Here is a 21,592-nt window from a genome sequence, read left to right on the forward strand (position 1 = left end):
AGAAATTTTTTAATATTCTTAATGATAGATTTACCTACAGAAGCATGCCCTTCAATAACAGCTGTTACAAAATTATAATTGTGGTACTACAACTAGCATGACTACCACTAATAGTCCAAAACAGGCCAATAGACGGAACATGAAAAAACAATAACGGTAAAGGAAAGAAAAAGGAGGACTGATCCATTTCGATGGCTGCTAGAGGTCTATGATGCACCTATGATTCTGATAACAACCCAAATTATTCTTAAATAAGGAATAAGGGAAAATTAATAGAAATAATGACAAACCATTATTCCTTCTAAAAGAGATATTTATACATGATTAATGTGGAATTAATGATAATTAATGCAGGGGAGAATATGCAAATAATGAGGAAAAGGAAGGAGTCTCTAGCATTATGTCACGCCACGTGGACCATGGCGAGATACGCCATAACGAGATACGCCCGATGAGAGCGAGTAGCGGAGACCCGCCATAGCTCTCAAGGAGAGCGTACATACGCCTTGACGGATCAAAGAATACGAAAAGGGATATTCATCTTACTGACAGAATATTATCCCAAGGACCAAAAGGGATATTCACCTTGAGAACGCCGCAAGAAGAACCGGATGGAGGATCTCCACGGTTCAGCTCAGTGAGATCCGCTGGCGAACCTATGAGACGAATCTCCTCTTTCACCTGATTCATCACAGTAACCAGTAACCGCCAGCTTAAAGGTAACCAGTAACCGCCATTAATGGAGCATTAATGGAGACCTTCTAGTTGCTGAAGGTTACGACTTCTTAGCTATATATAGCCTACATCCCTAGGCTATCAAGGTACACATTCACTTACTCTTTGTCAATTCAGTTTGCTCTCTTGATCTTCCTTACTGACTTTGGCATCGGAGTGTCCTCGGCCGATCCCAACGGCGCCTCACAGGGACGTGCTCCGATCAAGGATTTTTTCCCGAGTTATCAATTGGTGCGGTGATCGTGGATCTCTAACAAACAGAAGATCACAAAATCTTGATTGTATAGAGTTTCACAAAGAACAAAACAACGGAGTCAACGGAATAGAAATCACAATCTCAAACCTTGGCTCAATCAGTACAAACAAATCTATCCAAAGATACAGTTCTCCATATATTGGTGGGAAAGAGTTTTCTACATTAAATCTGGAATTTTATGATGAAAAAGATAAGTTTTCCCCCCTTTCTTATCCATTATTAATTAAAGAAAATTGAGATCCCTCACTCTTATAAAGTGCTATGAATATTATTACATGTTATTATGATAAATCTAATAAATTGTGAAAGATAAAGTAATAGACACAAATCTTTCATTAAATCTTGCATGCTCAATATGCCTTATATTTTTATGCATGACGAGTATAATATTTCATTATCATTGAATTAGTACAAACGCATGTATAAGACCCGTAATCTTGGGATTTACAAAAAAAAAATCATCCATTCAATGTGATTTTGTCATTTGATATTAAAATATCATAAAAGGCTCATGTAATTACAAATGATTTAGATCTGGTCGGTCTTTTGGATGAACATGCATATAACTATTAGAAAAAATTACAAAAAAATCATATTTGGTTTTTCCTTGTACAATTCACCATCTATATATGGCTTTTCTCCTATATAGTACTTTTAATATCAGAAATTCATATTTTTGAATATTGTTTTGTCAAACAATTATTTCATTCCCTTTTTTACAATGATGTGTCTATTCATATAAAAACTGTTTATTTGACATTGTTAGAATTTCTGTTACCAACACAAAAGACTTGAAAATATTGAGTCTATTTGTAATTATCCTGTAATTGTCCCTAACTATTAAGGCCATTATGGGCTGATGAATTACCAAATTGGATAAACAAAACTTTCATGTCCTGAGCTAACTACAAAATAGTACAAGTGTCGGTTTCGGATCAGAACATTAATTTATGCAAAATTCTTAAGATATACATGAGAATTCCTTAAAAATTGGAGGATTGTATGTGAAGGTAGGTGAGAGTGGATTTTGAGTAATTTTCCTTACGCTCCAAATTGGAGGAGAATCATGGTACATGTATTTTTCTTCCAAAATTACCCTTTCTCTTTTATTTTATTCGCACAAATGAAATAATATAAGAGTAATTTTATATATAACTATATTATTAAAGACAAAATCTTCGGGGGCCCGAAAGAGAGAGTTGCTAATTGTTCCTTCCTCTGGAAAGGACTTAGTGCTGTGTTTGATGAGTTCTGCTTGGGAGTTGGCCTGGAGGTGGGGAATGGTAAGTCCATTAGTTTCTGGTTTGATAACTGGATTGGGGATAAACCGTTAATTGAGGTGTGTTCTTCCCCCCCGCCTAGTGATATACGCAACTGGAGGATTACCGATATGGTTGACTCGGAAGGGGACTGGATCTGGTCAAAGTTTGATACTTTCTTTAGCCTTGAGACTCTCCTTAGAATGCGGGGAGTGAAGGTGAGTAATCAAGAGGAAGACTTGGATAGGCACTGTTGGGCGCTGACTAACAATGGAGTTTATTCTTACAAATCGGCCTTTGAAGCTTTCTCTCTCTTTAGATCTGATCCTCCCTCGGATGTGTGGAAGTCGATTTGGACCCTTAAAGTTCCTTTCCGTATTAGGAGTTTCCTGTGGCTGGGCGTTAAGGACAGGCTTCTTACTAATTCGGATAGGCACAGAAGGCACTTGGCTGATTCTGGAGCTTGCAGTAGATGCAGAGGCCATGTTGAGACTTTGTGCCATGCTCTTAGAGATTGCTCTAATAGTAAAGAGGTTTGGAGGAAAATTCTCCCACACCATATTTTCTCTTCCTTCATGGCACATTCTGAGGTCGACTGGTTCTCTGATGGTGTTAGAGGAAAGTTGCTTCCATACATGGAGCATGGTGACATTTTCTTTGCTATTATCTGTCACCAAGTTTGGAAATGGAGAAACGAGGAGATTTTTGGAGATAAAACTGTTTTTATGACAAACTTAGCTGATTTTTTCTCGAAAAAACTTTTCTCTATTATCGATAGTTTCAAAGGAGAGTCCCTTGCCAGAGCCTCTCAGTGTTGTGATGTCCATCTCGTGGGATGGAGCAGGCCAAGAGAGGGGGTTGTGAAGCTGAATACTGATGGTTCCTGCCTCAGTAACGGTAAGATTGCGGCTGGAGGTGTGCTTAGAGATGTAGGGGGCGTCTGGCTTTCTGGGTTCTCCCAGAATTTAGGGTTGGGTTCTTCCTTTTCTGCGGAGCTCTGGGCTATTCTTACTGGAATCAATCTTGCTAAAAGGCTGGGTGTTAAGAGGCTCTCTGTGGAGTCTGATAATTTGGAAGCAATCAAAATGATTTCTGAGAATCATTCTATGGGTCTTAACAGTCGCAACCTCATCAAAGCTATTATAAGGCTTTGCTCCTCCTTTGAGTTCGTAGAGTTCAGACACATTTTTAGAGAGCAGAATCGTGTTGCTGATCGCTTGGCGGCGGCGGGCCATGAAGGGACGTTAGGCGTTACTACCCTTCCTGTTTCCCCTAGTTTCATCTCTCATCTTCTCTTAGAAGATAGGATTGGGGTTAGCTTCCCTAGGCTAATTCCTGGGTAGTTTGTTGTTATTCGTTTTTCTTTTCCTTTTCTACCAAAAAAAAAAAAAAAAAAAAAAAATCATCACTTACCTTTCTTTAATTACACCTCATTCAAATGAGGCTTTAATGATCTCTGAATGTCATTAATGTATGGATGCACAATATTAATTGCAAGTAAATAGCAACTATGTAAGATATCTTACCCAATATAGAATGCCATAACTTTTATGACGTTTAAAATAAATATGCTATCTTGGATATTAATGCGAAATACAAAAGGACATTATTCTTAAACCATTTTCATTATGGTTATTTATTAAAGAATTCATTATGATATTCATGTGCAGTAGCAATCTTTATGGTTATGACCGTACGTGATATTATTACTAAAACAAGCACGATTAAAATTCTATTATGAATTTTTTTGACATATAATATTTACTCGGTTTTATCCTTTGACTAAGTTCATTCTAGAGGCAGTGACCAACGTGAAGGAATTATTAAGTTGATTCCAAGATGAACTAAAAATTCCATAAAGAGAATTGCATCATACATGATATTTGCCAACAAGGCCAATGCAAACATTCTTTTGCTATGAAGTATGTTCCATGGATCAAGCCATTGATCCCCAAGATAAGTGAATATAGCTTTTATGCCTTACCACAATCTTTTAATAATGGACAGAGTATGCCCCACTTCTGGAGTTCTTTCAGTGCTAACCCACAGGTACAAGGGAGTTGCTAATACTACAACCAGTGCAAACACTGATATGAAAAATAAAGCTCAATCCAAAGAAGTGTATATGCAGAGTCACTTCAGAAAAATTCCTTGACTATGTCATTAGCAAAAAAGGTGAAAAGAGCGCCTAAATAAAAGCCATGCGAGGAAAAAGGTGAAAAGAGCGCCTAAATGAAAGCCCCACTATGGGTGAAAAAGATCCAGAGGTTGAACGGACGGATCATCATACTAGAAAGATTGTCAACAAGCATATCAAGGTATAAAGCAATTCCTAGCAGAACCACCCTTGATGAGCAGACCAATCTGAAGGGGAGACCTGCATTTGTATCAATCTGTCATGGATAAAGATATGTGCACCGTGGTTATTTAAGAAGAAGAAGGTCAGCAGTTCTCCATCTATTATGTTAGAAAAATGTTGAAGGATGCAGAGACAAGATATCAGAAGTTAGATAAAATGGCTCCCCCGGTTGTGACAACATCCATCCGCGTTAAACCATATCTCCAAGCATAACCTCAACATGATCGAGATCAAGATCAAGAACCGGCTTCACCATCATGATTCAACATTGAACACACGAATGATGAGATTGAAAGGCGAGTGCATGCCGCTCTATATAGACAAGAGAACAATGCAGAAAGGTACGCCATCAAGTTAACATGAATTCGCCATTCACAGCACGGATCCTGGGGTACGAAGCGGACAGAATGTTTAAAGCTTCCAACTTGCCACAATATAAAAGAAAAGATTCAATATAAGCGGGACATTACATATCCCGAACCCAAAGGAGGGGAGCATGTAACCGTTGGAAGAAACGCCAAAGCGTACTACAGGTTGGCCACCACATTGGTTGGCCACCACACTGAAGCTTGTTGGGAGCTGGCAAACTAGATAGCTTTGTCCAGAATAACAAATAACAAGATGACAAGCAAAAGACAGATCCCAAAAATAAATTCAAAAGTGTCATTAATGTCATAGCAGATGGACCAGTGTATCAGCCACCCGTGGAAAAAGCAAAAATATCCGCTCTGGATAAAACATCCCTCCATTGCTCCTTTTGCAGAAACAGGTCCGGTAATCTCTCCACATGCAGATGCATTGGTAGTAACAATGGCGATTCAAGGATGGGAGATAAAATAAAGCAAGTAAAGACACGGGCAGTTCTCGCAATGTCATCACCAAAGGTGCATCCGTCAAACTAAAGGTTGATCCGATCCAAATAGAAACAACCATTGTTGACATCATTGGAGTGACGGGTCACACTATCCAGACCAAGGGCTAGAGGTTGCAGCCCTAATTTCCATCCGTCGTCTGACAATGTACATTCCCACCAGCAAAGGAGGAGTAATGATTAGCGGGAACCAAAAGGTGGCTAAAGAGACTTATACTCGGCGTCACTATCAATCCGCCCACAATCCAAAGAGGACGAAGGTGAGAAATATTAACTTGTCACTACAGTTTTGGGCGACACAGAAACGCTCCTTATTGCTGATGGAAAGCGGGTGCGGATCGCCAAAGGATTAAAACTTGAGATCAAAGAGGATGTTAAAAAAGTTCTCATTGAGTCTGAAAGCATATTTACATAAGAGAATGAGATCCCCACAGGAGTAAGCCCAGATGTGATTACTCATAAGTTAAACATCATTGAGGATGCGGTTCTAGTTGCTCGGAAAAGGCGGAACCATGGGCCTAAAAATCAGTATTTTTACATATTCTTATATGTGCATTAAACTGTTATAGTATCCTACATTTTATAATTTATTCTTTCTCGCCATACTTCTTATATTCATTTGCCTAGCTTTTAGTGCTGATATATGCCCAGTGGCTGGTGAATGAAAAGTTCCACAGGCGGATCAATTACCTCAAAGATAGGACAATTGATCCCATCACGGGCGGATCCCCTTTCCATAAAGATAAGAAGCACAGACCCTCAGGAGCTTTCAAATGAGCTCAACTCTCTCCTCAAAGACAAGAAAAGGATTGACCACCATCAAAAGCGGGTTAAAATCGTCTCAAACATGAGATCATTACACCCTCAACTTTCTCCTCAAAGATAAGAGAACACTCTCATGGGCGGATCCATCTTTAGATGATCACCATTCGAGAAAGAGTTAAAACATTCCTTGGACGCAAGGACTTTACACTCTCTCACTCCCTTCCCAAAGAAGGGTTCACAAGTCCTATGGGCGGATCGCTTCACCTTAAAGATAGGTAGCAAGTTGATCCCCTAGGCAGCTTTACTTCCTCTAGAAGGAATAGAATAGCTTCTAAACCTTCACAAAGGTTCATACATTGGGGTACGGCTGGCCACCTACCCTAAACAATCGGAGAAATCCTAAACCAGATTCTAGAAAATTACTTGCTAAAAGATATAATGCATTAGTAAAAATAGTTCTGGAAAGCAAAGGGTTCATCCAACTAATGAAGCCTCGTCTTCATCTCCAAGTAATGAAGCCTCGTCTTCATCTCCAAGTAATGAAGCCTCGTCTTCATCTCCAAATAATGAAGCCTCGTCTTCATCACCAAATAATGAAGCCTCGTCTTCATCTCCAAGTAATGAAGCCTCGTCTTCATCTCCAAGTAATGAAGCCTCGTCTTCATCTCCAAGTAATGAAGCCTCGTCTTCATCTCCAAGTAATGAAGCCTCGTCTTCATCTCCAAGTAATGAAGCCTCGTCTTCATCTCCAAACAATGAAGCCTCGTCTTCATCAAATTCATGAAGCATCGTCTTCATCAAATTCATGAAGCATCGTCTTCATCAAATTCATGAAGCATCGTCTTCATCCAATTCATGAAGCCTCATCTTCATCCAATTCCTGAAGCCTCGTCTTCATCCAATCAATGAAGCCTCGTCTTCATCCAATTCATGAAGCCTCGTCTTCATCCAATCAATGAAGCCTCGTCTTCATCCAATTAATGAAGTCTCGTCTTCATCAAAGTAATGAATCCTCATCTTCATCATAGAAATAACAAAGTTTCGCCTCCACAAAATGCACAAAAGTCCCTAAATGGCTGATCATTCTTACTGATCCCTAAGTGCGGGTCATTCTCCTCAATATGGCAGAAGTGAACAAAAGAAGTCCCTAAGGCGAATCATAATCACATGTCGTAGGAACAAATAGTCCCATAAAGGGTGGGTTATTCCCTTTCTAAAGGAAATATAACTCTCAAGAAGCCCCTAGAGGATAACAATGGATACGGTTGGCCACATATCCACAAGGAATCAAAAGTGCATCATATCCATATATGATCCCACATAGGGCGGATCTTGTTCATAAGATCCCGCATAAGGAAGTCCCAAAAGGCGCATCATTTCTATATATGATCCCCCATCTAGGGCGGGTCCACTTTCCTCCAAGATAGAAAAATAAAACACCATTTATACAGTCCTAAAGAGCTTTTTATACCATTAGGGGGGGGCTTCTGATAACAACCCAAATTATTCTTGAATAAGGAATAAGGGAAAATTAATAGAAATAATGGCAAACCATTATTCCTTCTAAAAGAGATATTTATACATGATTAATGTGAAATTAATGATAATTAATGCAGGGGAGAATATGCAAATAATGAGGAAAAGGAAGGAGTCTCTAGCATTATGCCACGCCACGTGGACCATGGCGAGATACGCCATAACGAGATACGCCCGATGAGAGCGAGTAGCGGAGACCCGCCATAGCTCTCAAGGAGAGCGTACATACGCCTTGACGGATCAAAGAATACGAAAAGGGATATTCACCTTACTGACAGAATATTATCCCAAGGACCAAAAGGGATATTCACCTTGAGAACGCCGCAAGAAGAACCGGATGGAGGATCTCCACGGTTCAGCTCAGTGAGATCCGCTGGCGAACCTATAAGGCGAATCTCCTCTTTCACCTGATTCATCACAGTAACGGCTAACCGCCGACTCGGCCATAAAGACCATTAATGAGCTATCAATTAGCTAACCGCCAGGTTAAAGGTAACCAGTAACCGCCAGCTTAAAGGTAACCAGTAACCGCCATTAATGGAGCATTAATGGAGACCTTCTAGTTGCTGAAGGTTACGACTTCTTAGCTATATATAGCCTACATCCCTAGGCTATCAAGGTACACATTCACTTACTCTTTGTCAATTCAGTTTGCTCTCTTAATCTTCCTTACTGACTTTGGCATCGGAGTGTCCCCCGGCCGATCCCAACGGCGCCTCACAGGGACGTGCTCCGATCAAGGATTTTTCCCCGAGTTATCAGATTCTTATTGAATATAGTGCATCAAAAGGGGTTATCAGTTTAAAGGTGCATGATATATTCTCAAACAAACGAGAATTGCAAAATGCACTTGGAAAATATGCAGTTAATAATAGGTTCGAATGGAGAGTGTACAAGTCCAACAAGTCATTTTTTGAAGTTATATGTAAGTATGATGAGACATGTCAATGGTGGGCTAGAGGTATTACAATACAGAATTTCGATATGTTCAGGCTTCGTAGAATGGATAATATGGACACACACATGTGCTAGAGATCAAATATTACCATATTGGTGTTAGTCCTCATCACTGTAATTGATGCCTTCGTATTCAAGCTAGAGTGATACTTTTAACACTATCATCAAGAGATACTCATCTCTTCCACTTATTGGAATCCTTTTTAAAATCATCAACCTTCACAAAAATGGAACTAAGTGTAATGGAAATAATTAAAGAAAACTACTTCGCAGTATCAAACAACTACTTCGCACTACGAACCTAAATTCAAGTATTATAGTTCGCAGTTGAGCGTAACTGCGAAACAGGAGTCAAACTGCGACTCCGCAGTTTGTGCAACTGCGAAGGTACAAAACACCTTAGCAGTCATGAATCTCTTTCGCAGTGGACACAACTGCTATGATTTTGCTTCGCAGTTTGTGTCCACTGTGGAAGAAATTCATGATTACGAATGTGTCATTCTGGTGAAATAAGACCATTTCTCAATTTAAATACGCAGAAGATATCTCAGAAATAACATTCCAGCAAGAAATGGCACAAAAAACGCAACAAAACCCTAAACCAAAATCGCAAAAAAAAAATGATAACTACAAACAAAACCCTAAACCTTACCGTAAAATCGCAACATTAGATACACAGAAATCGCAACTAGATCAGAAATAACCCTAAACCCACACACAAAACTCAAACACTCTAAACCCTAAACCAAAATTGCAAATAGATCAGAGATAACGTTAAGGACTTGCCTTCTTTGCCATTGAAATCACACAAAAAAATTCGCGGTGAGAAATCACACATAGAGTTCACATAAGTCGTAGAGCGTCTTCGCAGAAGAAGAAAGAAAAAAGAAAAACGGTTAAGTTATTGTATATATATTAAAGATGTTTTGGGCAAAACTTATTTAAAATTGTTTAGTTTTATAAAAAGCAATATAATAGATCTAAATATGTAAAAGAGTCTCACCAATTTTATAATTTTTCCACACACTAACAATGATTTTAGAATTATTTTACATAAAAATATTACAACTATTTATTATGCGACTATTTTTTATTTTTTTTAAGAATGTTATGCGACTAGTTAAGCAACAAACCCGAAACCATTTTCCAATCTCAACGATCCGTTTATAACCTAAAAAAAGGGACAAGGGAGCCAAATCGCAAACCCACAACCATAACTCATCATTGAATCGAATCGTATTCTATATATCCTATCCTTTGCTATCTTATCTGCAAAACCACATTTACAACTGAATCAACCAGTGTGTCTACCTTTCAAAAATAAAAACATAAAATGGAGGGCTTAATGCAGCTACATTACGATACCACTGTGAAGTTAATGTTAGGATCTTTGGAACGAAACTTGCTACCGGACGCCGTTATTAGGAGGCTTACTCGCTTACTACTGGCCACTCGACTTCGCTCCGGTTACAAGTCCACTTCTGAGCTTCAGCTCTTTGACCTGCTCCGTTTTGTTCATTGTAATTTACTTTTTCACTTAATTATTATACTTGCGCCTTTGATTGTTTTCCTTTCCATTTATTCCTTTCTTTTTCTCTTTCTTTTCAAGCTTTGAAAGAGATGCCTATAGCCATCAACACCGATGACGCTAAAACCCAGCATTATGAACTACCCACTTCTTTCTTCAAATTGGTTCTCGGCAATAATCTCAAGTACAGGTATCCTAATTTTTATTTATTTATTTATTTTATCACTCAGTCTATTGATCTTGAAAAGTGATGAACAGATCTTTATTCTTTCTTAACGAATGATTACAATAGTATCTAACTATATAGGCTTAATGCTCTTCCAATCCCTTTAATTTGTCCAAATTGGTTATTTTACCCTCCAACTCATCGAATGTCCTTTTTACCCTCTGAACTCCATAAAAATGGTATTTCTCACCCCTTAATTTGTCCAAATGTGTCATTTTATCCCTCCTTAACTCATCGAATGTCCTATTTACCCCTTTAACGTGGTATTTCTCACCCTTTATGATCCTATTTACCCCATTAACTCCGTAAAAGTGGAATTTCTTACTCCTTTATAGTGCAAAATTAGTAGGACTTATTCAAATGAGTTTGAAAATATTTTTTTAATATCAACTTTTTATTTTGTTTTAATTTGATAATTATATTGATCCTTCACGTGTTTATTACAATAATTAGATAATCAAAATTTAACTAGATAAAAAAGTTGAAAAGAGAAAGAATTATTAAGATACAAGTAACAAGAACATTAATATAAACAAGTTAAAGACATTATATGTAGGGATAAGGTACCAAAATAGGCCTATGATTTTTGGAAAAATATCAATTTAGGTTCCGGGTACAAAATAGCACTAATATAGATTTAATGTTTAAAAAATATTATCAATTTAGGCCTCGATAACGGATTGTAAGGGGTGAAAAATACCACTTTTATGGAGTTAAGAGGATAAATAGGACATTCTATAAGTTGAGGGGGTAAAAGGACAAGTTAAAGTGGTGAGAAATACCACCTTTATGGAGTTAAGGGGGTAAATAGGACATTTGATGAGTTGGCGGGGTAAAATGACTAATTTGGACAAGTTAAGGAGGCTGGGGGAGCATTAGGCCAACTATATATACTACATTCACACACTTAATATCTGCTTAACTACCTAAATAACAAACTACATGCGTTTATGACGAGTAGTGGCGCAGCCAGGAATTTAGATTTGGGAGCCTAATTTAGCCATGCGGTTAAGGTTAAATTTTCAAAGTCCAACCCTCACGGGGAGGAAAGAAAAAATTTAGCCTCCAATACGTTAAAACACCGTCATTAGCTTGTACAACGTGAAAATAGCAAACATATTTAGTTTTCTATTACTTCAATACTGGTTTCTAAAAAGTTATAACATTTTTATAGTTTTTATTTTTATTTTTAAATTTTTTTATATTTTTCATAAATTAAAATTTAATTTAGAAATTAAGTTATTTGAATCTCAAACATAAGAAATTAATTCTTTTTAATGGAACAATAAAAATGAATTCAAAAGTGTTATCAAAATAAAGAGTCCATTTAAATTAATTAAAAACTTTCTAAAATAAAACGAAGATGGTGGGAATTAAACCTAAGACCTCTTAAATAAGAGCATGCATCTTTAACCATCTCACCTACTTTTAAACATTGAAATAATACTACATAGAGTCTATATACACTAATATTAGGGGGACTACAATAGTCAAAACGACCGATACTCAAGGGTGGAGCTGATGGCTGGGGGTGGCCCCCCGGGCCCTAGACTGGCTCCGCCTCTGATGACGAGGGCATCAACATGATTGATCCGGAGAAAGAGCTCAACATGCCCTGTGAGATATGGAAGGATTGCAGAGGCTACACGGAGTGTGATCTCTCACACACTTCGTGTAGGATCTTTGAGAAGTTTCTGGTTCTTTTTACATAATTCACACGTGTGATTCATAATGATGTCGGACCTAAATGAAGTTCGAAGAAATGTCATATGCAGAGTCCCTCACACCATTTGTTGTGTGGATCGCTCGAGTTCCAATCACACAATGTGTCAGGCAGGTCACGGACCGTGTGACCTTACTTCATGGTCAATTTTTTCGATTCTGCCACAATTCCCGCATGAGTGTTATTATTGTTTTGACATTGTAAATTTACTGTTTTGCCACTTGGTGTTTTTTGCAATTATCTTATTTTCCCTTCTTACCCCTATTGTTCTATTGTTCAGATAACCTATTGTTCTATTGTTCAGATGTTAGATTTATATGGGGGTTTTAAGTCTTTTATACCCTAGGGTTATGGAGATATATAAGCTTAATGTTTTGTAAGACAACTTAAACTTTTATCAATCAAACACATATTTCCTTCATTGGAGTTAAAGTTTATATTTTGAATGGGATTATTTCGTCCAGTTGCGCTAGAAAAGAGTATTAACTTTGTTAGTTTACGATTAAAACCTTCATTATCGTCACCGATCCGTATCAGTTGGTATCAGAGCCGATCCTTTTTCTAACACTAGACTTCTTCGTCAATGGTTTAACCGATGTTACTACAAGAAGCAATGGAAGTAGTTGACAAGAAGATTGAGGACTTGAGAGCCAAAATGGGGAAGCAATTTCGAGTGCAAAACGAAGAACAGAGACAAGCGGAAGAGCAAATAAGAGCCTCAATGCAAAGATTTCAAATAGAATTTCGAAACACCATGCAACAATCCTTTGGAGGTCACCAAAGAAGATGTTAAATCTACTAGAACAACTTCATCTTGTTCATTGTTGTTGACAATTTGAGTTCCTGCTAATGGCTCAGTTAACAAATCAGTCAGCTGTTCACAAGTTGAAATATAGGGTGTACATATAAAGCCAAACATCAAGTGTTCTTGTGGCAATCAATGTTCACATGTTTCATCCTCTCATATGGATTTACTGCTATATGAAGAGCAACCTGATTGTCACAGTGAAATGAGATTGGGATTGAGGGGTTGATCTGAAATTCACCAATCTAGTATGAAAGCCACTTCAACTCACAAGTGGCAGTAGCCATGGCATGGTAGCTTCCGTTGAACTCTTGCTTACAGTGCTTTATTCTTTATATAATAAGATATCAATGATTACCTAAAAATGACACGATTTCCTGTGTTAGACCTCTTAGCAATCTTGCATCTTCCCCAATCCGAATCACAATAAAAACAGTGTTAACTGAAATGTTTGCTGAGTAAGCAACCCCTTTGAAAACATCCCTTTTAAATATTTCGAAACATACATTGCAACTTCCACTTGAAGCTTGGTTGGAGCTTCCTATACAACAACAACAACAAAGCCTTAGTCCCGAAATGATTCGGGGTCGGCTAACATGAACCATCATATAAAACCGTGAAAATCAAGTCGTGTCAGCGACACAGATTCGCTCCCTCCACTCCGTCCTATCCACTACCATATTTTCCTCAATTCCCAATAAACTCATATCACTCTCGATCACCCTCCTCCAAGTTTGCTTAGGTCTTCCCCTACCCCTCACCACTACATCCCTTTGCCACTCTTCGGTTCTCCTAACCGGCGCATCAAGCGCTCTACGTCTCACATGGCCAAACCACCTTAGTCGGTTTTCTCTCATTTTATTCTCAATAGATGTGACCCCTACTTTTGTCCTAATTATTTCATTACGCACCCGGTCCTTTCTCGTGTGACCACACATCCATCTCAACATACGCATCTCCGCCACCGACATCTTATGGATGTGGCAGTGTTTCACTGCCCAACACTCCGTACCATATAACAATGCTGGTCTAATTGCCGTCCGGTAGAATTTTCCCTTCAATCTATTAGGCATGCCGGGATCACAAAGGAAACTCGTAGCACTCTTCCACTTCGACCAACCAGCTTTAATCCTATGAGCAACATCTCCATCTACTTCTCCATCCGTTTGGATAATAGATCCTAAATACCGGAAGCAATCCGAGGCCTGAACAACTCTCCCATCTAGGGTGATTGTCCCTGCCTCCCTACTCCTACGGCCGCTAAACTTACACTCCAAATATTCTGTCTTACTTCGACTCAACTTAAAGCCTCTAGATTCTAGAGTTTGCCTCCATAGTTCCAACTTCATCTCCACTCCTTCTTTCGTCTCATCAACCAACACAATATCATCTGCAAACAGCATGCACCATGGTATACCATCTTGAAGTGAACTTGTTAGTTCATCCATAACGATGGCAAAAAGAAATGGGCTTAGTGCGGAACCTTGATGCACTCCAATCGTAATAGGAAACTCTTCAGTCTTCCCAACACTAGTACGTACACTCGTGCATACTCCCTCATACATGTCCTTTATGATGTCAATATATTTCCGCGAAATGCCTTTTCTTGTCAAGGCCCACCAAAGTACTTCCCTTGGTACCTTATCATATGCTTTCTCCAAGTCAATGAAAACCATATGCAAGTCTTTCTTCTTATTTCGATAGTGCTCCATTAATTGTCTCATTAGATGGATGGCTTCCATAGTTGATCTTTCCGGCATAAAGCCAAACTGGTTTTCCGAGATCTTCACCGTCCTCCTTAGCCTTTGTTCAATCACTCGCTTCCAAAGTTTCATAGTGTGACTCATTAATTTGATTCCCCGATAGTTGGCACAATCTTGGACATCGCCTTTGTTCTTATATAAAGGGATTAAGGTACTTTTCCTCCATTCTGATGGCATCTTATTGTTTCTCCAAATTTTGTTGAAGAACGTCGTCAACCATTCGATTCCTCTTTCTCCCAAACATCTCCAAATCTCAATAGGGATGCCATCAGGTCGTACTGCTTTCTTCAACTTCATCTTACTTAATGTCATTTTGACTTCACCCTTTTGAATTCTCCGCAGGCATTCATGGTTGGAGCTTCCTATATTGGCTCAATTTCTATGTAACGTAAACCATATCTAGTCAAGTAAAACCCAAATATAAGAGCCTGCCCATCAATCTGCGATATCTATCAGGTTGTTCAAAAGGATCCGACTTATCCATCAATTTGACTCCAGTGGGGAAAGGGTTGGTTGTAGGATTGGCTTCACTCAAACCTGAATCTTGTATAAGATCATGTATATATTTGGTTTGAGAAAGGATTAGACCTTGCTGTGAACGAGCTAGTTCAATCCTAAGGAAAAACTTCGCTTCACCCATGTCCTTTGATAGTGAAACTTTTGTCTACCTGATCCTTCACCTCTTGTATCATTGTAATTGTTGTGATTGTTAATGAATGATTACAATAATATCTAGCTATATATACTATATTCACACACTAAAAGTGTGCTTAACTAACTAAACGAGCTGGCATAACAAACTACATGCGCTCTTAACAGCTAACTACCTTTTCCCGCTTATTTCCTATTCTGTTAATACTATCTAACAAATAACCCAAAACCAATTACAATGATTCAACAGCCTCCCCTGAAATTCATCAGATCTCTACTGAAATTAAGTCCCCATTAGTTTCTCAAGGGGATAAATTGTGAAACACATACCATCATTGTCTTAGCTATTGCGGCTTACACTTATACTCGTGTCTCACAACAACCTTATTCTGTTTGTTATCCAAGAATTCTTATCTCCATTTATGAACTTTTCTTTTTTTTAAATATCTGGAATGGTCTTGCAAATTAGTGAAACCTAACACTGTTATGGGATCTGATGCTGTTGCAGTTGTTGTTATTTTTCTGATAAATCAAACACTTTGGAGGATGCTGAGAAAGCAATGCTGGAGCTTTACTGTGAGAGGTCTCAGCTAAAAGATGGGCACAGTGTTCTTGATGTTGGGTGTGGTTGGGGCTCACTTTGTTTGTACATTGCCCGAAAGCACAGCAATTGCAGGGTTACAGGGATATGCAATTCAAAGACACAGAAGTCACACATTGATGAGCAGTGTCGGTATGCTGCCTATTTCTCTTCATACCTCAACAATTTAGCATACTTTCCGTGTTTTCTTCATTGGCTCACCAAGCTCATATTGACTGTTTTGTTTTCTTCAGTAACGGAGTTTTTTTGTGTTGATTACAAATTAGGGTAATAATATGAGCTGAACTGAACCATATGTAGCTACCCTTTTCTGCAGGGCCCTTAATCTGCAGAATGTAGAAATCATTGTTGCAGATATTAGTACATTTGAAATGGAAGCATCCTATGACCGTATATACTCTATTGAAATGTTTGAGGTGGTATTTTTTTCATGATGCAATACAGATGGGATGATTAATTTTTATGATACATTTGACGGTTAATTTTGTCATTTGACAGCATATGAAGAATTATAAGGATCTTCTTCACAAGATATCCAAGTGGATGAAACAAGAGAGTCTTCTTTTTGTTCATCATTTCTGCCATAAGGCATTTGCTTATCACTTTGAGGTATAGGTAGCTTATCATAACCATACATTTTTTTGCTTTTTATCAAGTTGGTCCATGTTGTATATGTGGTAAGATACAAAACATACATGATCTGTTTGTTTTTCAGGATGTAAATGCAGATGATTGGATTACTAGGTATTTCTTTAGTGGAGGAACAATGCCTGCTGCAAATCTATTGCTTTATTTCCAGGTGAGTTGTGCAACTCTTGTCATCAAACTTTTTTCCAAAAGAATGCAATGCGGTGTGAGGTTGGTTAGTTTCTGATAGAGCTTGTTATGAGCAGGATGATGTTTCTGTTGTGAATCATTGGCTTCTGAATGGGAAACACTATGCACAGACAAGGTGAGGATGGAATTAATTATGTTGATTAGTAGTAAAAACAATGTTTGTAGATTGATGAGATTATGTAATGAAATTTGCAGTGAGGAGTGGCTGAAAAGAATGGACCAGAAGATGGGTGTAATTAAGCCAATAATGGAGTCAACCTATGGGAAGGATGAAGCTATCAAGTGGACTGTGTACTGGAGAACTTTCTTTATAGCTGTTGCTGAACTTTTTGGATACAGCAATGGAGAAGAATGGATGGTTGCACTTTTCCTATTTAACAAAAAATCTATATAGGAATACTCTATATAGGAATAACTTTTATTTTGTTATAAAAAAAATTCGGTCTCAACGTGGTAATAACCTCTATTACGAAACTCTATTTAGTAATAACCTCCCAATTGTTATACAAATCGTACGGTCCCAAATGTATTCCTATATAGAGGTTTTACTGTAATTGCAATTTTTTTAAGTTTTTTCTTCTTTTTTTGTCAATTGAGTACTTGTATATTTAATAACTAGTTTTTGGCCCGTGCGATGCACGGATTCATCTTAATATATAAATATTAATAAAAAATACAATCTAATAATTACAATTAATGACATAAATGTGTTATATAAATTAAATATTATTATTTGATTTTCACATTTACTTTAAATAATATTTTTATAGATAAATATAATAATAAAATAAAAACTAATATATTATATATTATATTATATTTTTTATCAGGAAAAAAGGAGGAAGTGACACCTCAGTTCCATCGTTACTGTTTTATATTATATATATAGATATGTAGAGAATTAGAGAGATTTTAGGGATTAATTTAAATTCTGTAGTACTCTTAGATATAGTACGGATAAAATAATCTTTTTATAGATAAATATATATAATAAAATTAAAATTAATATATTAAATTTTTTATCACTAAAAAAGAGGGAAGTGACACATCAGTTCCATCGTTACTGTTTTATATTATATATAGATGTGTAGAGAATTAGAGAGATTTTAGGGATTAGTTTAAATTTTGTAGAACTCTTAGATATAGTACGGATAAAATAATCTTTTTATAGATAAATATATATAATAAAATTAAAATTAATATATTAAATTTTTTATCACTAAAAAATGAGGAAGTGACACATCAGTTCCATCGTTACTGTTTTATATTATATATAGATATAGATGTGTAGAGAATTAGAGAGACTTTAGGGATTAATTTAAATTCTGTAGAACTCTTAGATATAGTACGGATACAATAATCTTTTTATAGATAAATATATATAATAAAATTAAAATTAATATATTAAATTTTTTATTACTAAAAAATGAGGAAGTGACACCTCAGTTCCATCGTTACTGTTTTATATTATATATAGATATAGATGTGTAGAGAATTAGAGAGATTTTAGGGATTAATTTAAATTATGTAGAACTCTTAGATATAGTACGGATACAATAATCTTTTTATAGATAAATATATATAATAAAATTAAAATTAATATATTAAATTTTTTATCACTAAAAAAGGAGGAAGTGACACATCAGTTCCATCGTTACTGTTTTATATTATATATAGATGTGTAGAGAATTAGAGAGATTTTAGGGATTAATTTAAATTCTGTAGAACTCTTAGATACAGTACGGATACAATAATCTTTTTATAGATAAATATATATAATAAAATTAAAATTAATATATTAAATTTTTTATCACTAAAAAATGAGGAAGTGACGCCTCAGTTCCATCGTTACTGTTTTATATTATATATAGATATAGATATGTAGAGAATTAGAGAGATTTTAGGGATTAATTTAAATTCTGTAGAACTCTTAGATATAGTATGGATACAATAATCTTTTTATAGATAAATATATATAATAAAATTAAAATTAATATATTAAATTTTTTATCACTAAAAAAGGAGGAAGTGACACCTCAGTTCCATCGTTACTGTTTTATATTATATATATAGATGTGTAGAGAATTAGAGAGATTTTATGGATTAATTTAAATTCTGTAGAACTCTTAGATATAGTAGGGATAAAATAATCTTTTTATAGATAAATATATATAATAAAATTAAAATTAATATATTAAATTTTTTATCAGTAAAAAAGGAGGAAGTGACACCTCAGTTCCATCGTTACTGTTTTATATTATATATATAGATATGTAGAGAATTAGAGAGATTTTAGGGATTAATTTAAATTTTGTAGTACTCTTAGATATAGTACGGATAAAATAATCTTTTTATAGATAAATATATATAATAAAATTAAAATTAATATATTAAATTTTTTATCACTAAAAAAGAAGGAAGTGACACATCAGTTACATCGTTACTGTTTTATATTATATATATAGATATGTAGAGAATTAGAGAGATTTTAGGGATTAATTTAAATTTTGTAGTACTCTTAGATATAGTACGGATACAATAATCTTTTTATAGATAAATATATATAATAAAATTAAAATTAATATATTAAATTTTTTATCACTAAAAAATGAGGAAGTGACACATCAGTTCCATCGTTACTGTTTTATATTATATATAGATGTGTAGAGAATTAGAGAGATTTTAGGGATTAGTTTAAATTTTGTAGAACTCTTAGATATAGTACGGATAAAATAATCTTTTTATAGATAAATATATATAATAAAATTAAAATTAATATATTAAATTTTTTATCAGTAAAAAAGGAGGAAGTGACACCTCAGTTCCATCGTTACTGTTTTATATTATATATATAGATATGTAGAGAATTAGAGAGATTTTAGGGATTAATTTAAATTTTATAGTACTCTTAGATATAGTACGGATACAATAATCTTTTTATAGATAAATATATATAATAAAATTAAAATTAATATATTAAATTTTTTATCACTAAAAAATGAGGAAGTGACACATCAGTTCCATCGTTACTGTTTTATATTATATATAGATGTGTAGAGAATTAGAGAGATTTTAGGGATTAGTTTAAATTTTGTAGAACTCTTAGATATAGTACGGATAAAATAATCTTTTTATAGATAAATATATATAATAAAATTAAAATTAATATATTAAATTTTTTATCACTAAAAAATGAGGAAGTGACACATCAGTTCCATCGTTACTGTTTTATATTATATATAGATATAGATGTGTAGAGAATTAGAGAGATTTTAGGGATTAAATTAAATTCTGTAGAACTCTTAGATATAGTACGGATACAATAATCTTTTTATAGATAAATATATATAATAAAATTAAAATTAATATATTAAATTTTTTATTACTAAAAAATGAGGAAGTGACACCTCAGTTCCATCGTTACTGTTTTATATTATATATAGATATAGATGTGTAGAGAATTAGAGAGATTTTAGGGATTAATTTAAATTCTGTAGAACTCTTAGATATAGTACGGATACAATAATCTTTTTATAGATAAATATATATAATAAAATTAAAATTAATATATTAAATTTTTTATCACTAAAAAAGGAGGAAGTGATCAGTTCCATCGTTACTGTTTTATATTATATATAGAAACTATAATTACGTCTCTTTATCATTCAAGTTCCGGTCCATGACCTCACATCCTCAAGACAAGAACATGTAAATAATAGAGTTGCAATTAGGATGAAAATTCATCATTAGCTTTTCCCTCATGTGACGGGGATGGAGAAAAAAAAAATAGAAGCGAAGATTATGCGGGGACAAAGATTTCTCTTCCATCCCATCATGTCCTCACAAGAATGCATCAAAATATATGTCCCTCATGCCACGGTCGTAAACTGGCAATTTAACCGAAAAAAAAATAAAATTATAACGACAATAACCTAAGTCTTTGATTTGTCACAAAAACGAGTGAAAATTAACCCTAGTTTTTTTAATTAACATTTTTTATTTTTAATTATATCATCTTGAGATTTATTTAAAAAAATTCAAAGTTATAATTCTATTTTAAAATCTGGTTGGCGTTTGATTTCATTAATTCATTAGTAGTGAAAACTTTAATGGTGACTAAGTTCCAATGAGATCAGTGAGTAGTTTAATTGTTCATCACTGTGTTCAGTCTGAAAACCAAACCGAATTGAAATAACTGAAAATCGAATAGTCATAAAAATTAAAACAGAATCTAATTGAATAATAATAAATAATCGAAAACCGAACTTATCGAATTATTTCGGTCGGTTTGGATTGGCTCGGTTATTCCGCTTTCCTTACATTAAAAAAGTTTCATTAGCAATTATTTTTGACTTACTAATATAATATTACACGTTAGGTTAATAGGTTAATATTACATTGTTACATGTTACAGACATTTACTTACGTATACAACAATTTTTGTTTTTGTTTTTGTTTTTGTTTTTTATTTTTTATTTTCTTTTGAAAATAACTAACTTTTTATCGAAAAAATATAAATTTTATATAAAAATGAAGTCATTCTTGTCGATAGTTCCAAATATGAATTAGTGTATAATTGTACTAGATTGGTAAACAAACATTAAACAGAGTAATAACATAATCTGTAGTAGTAGACTTCATGAAATATCATGATCAACAAAGGTGTTGAAGCACCTTTCCACATGATTTTGATTTGACAAAATTATTTAAGTAATTGATA

At 35.1% G+C, this 21,592-nt stretch overlaps 1 protein-coding gene across 1 annotated transcript; it reads left to right on the top strand.

Moving 5' to 3' along the window:
* The first annotated feature begins 9,909 nt into the window (after positions 1–9,909).
* On the top strand, positions 9,910–17,441 carry LOC136203033 ((S)-coclaurine N-methyltransferase). Its single transcript, XM_065994069.1, has 8 exons — positions 9,910–10,258; positions 10,348–10,456; positions 15,943–16,167; positions 16,352–16,451; positions 16,534–16,644; positions 16,751–16,834; positions 16,929–16,987; positions 17,068–17,441. The coding sequence occupies exons 1-8, from the start codon at positions 10,072–10,074 to the stop codon at positions 17,264–17,266; spliced, it is 1,074 nt and encodes a 357-aa protein (XP_065850141.1). The 5' UTR covers positions 9,910–10,071; the 3' UTR covers positions 17,267–17,441.
* Positions 17,442–21,592: the final 4,151 nt, after the last annotated feature.

This window comes from Euphorbia lathyris, chromosome 8 (assembly GCF_963576675.1).
Source record: "Euphorbia lathyris chromosome 8, ddEupLath1.1, whole genome shotgun sequence".
Lineage (NCBI taxonomy): Eukaryota > Viridiplantae > Streptophyta > Magnoliopsida > Malpighiales > Euphorbiaceae > Euphorbia > Euphorbia lathyris.

What these genes read in the sequence shown, in the direction of transcription:
- LOC136203033 (XM_065994069.1), top strand. Translation starts at nt 10,072, where the DNA reads ATGGAGGGCTTAATGCAGCTACATTACGATACCACTGTGAAGTTAATG. An exon ending in CACATTGATGAGCAGTGTCG is followed by an intron (nt 16,168 to 16,351) that starts GTATGCTGCCTA and finishes CCTTTTCTGCAG; the next exon opens with GGCCCTTAATCTGCAGAATG. An exon ending in CATTTGCTTATCACTTTGAG is followed by an intron (nt 16,645 to 16,750) that starts GTATAGGTAGCT and finishes TTTGTTTTTCAG; the next exon opens with GATGTAAATGCAGATGATTG.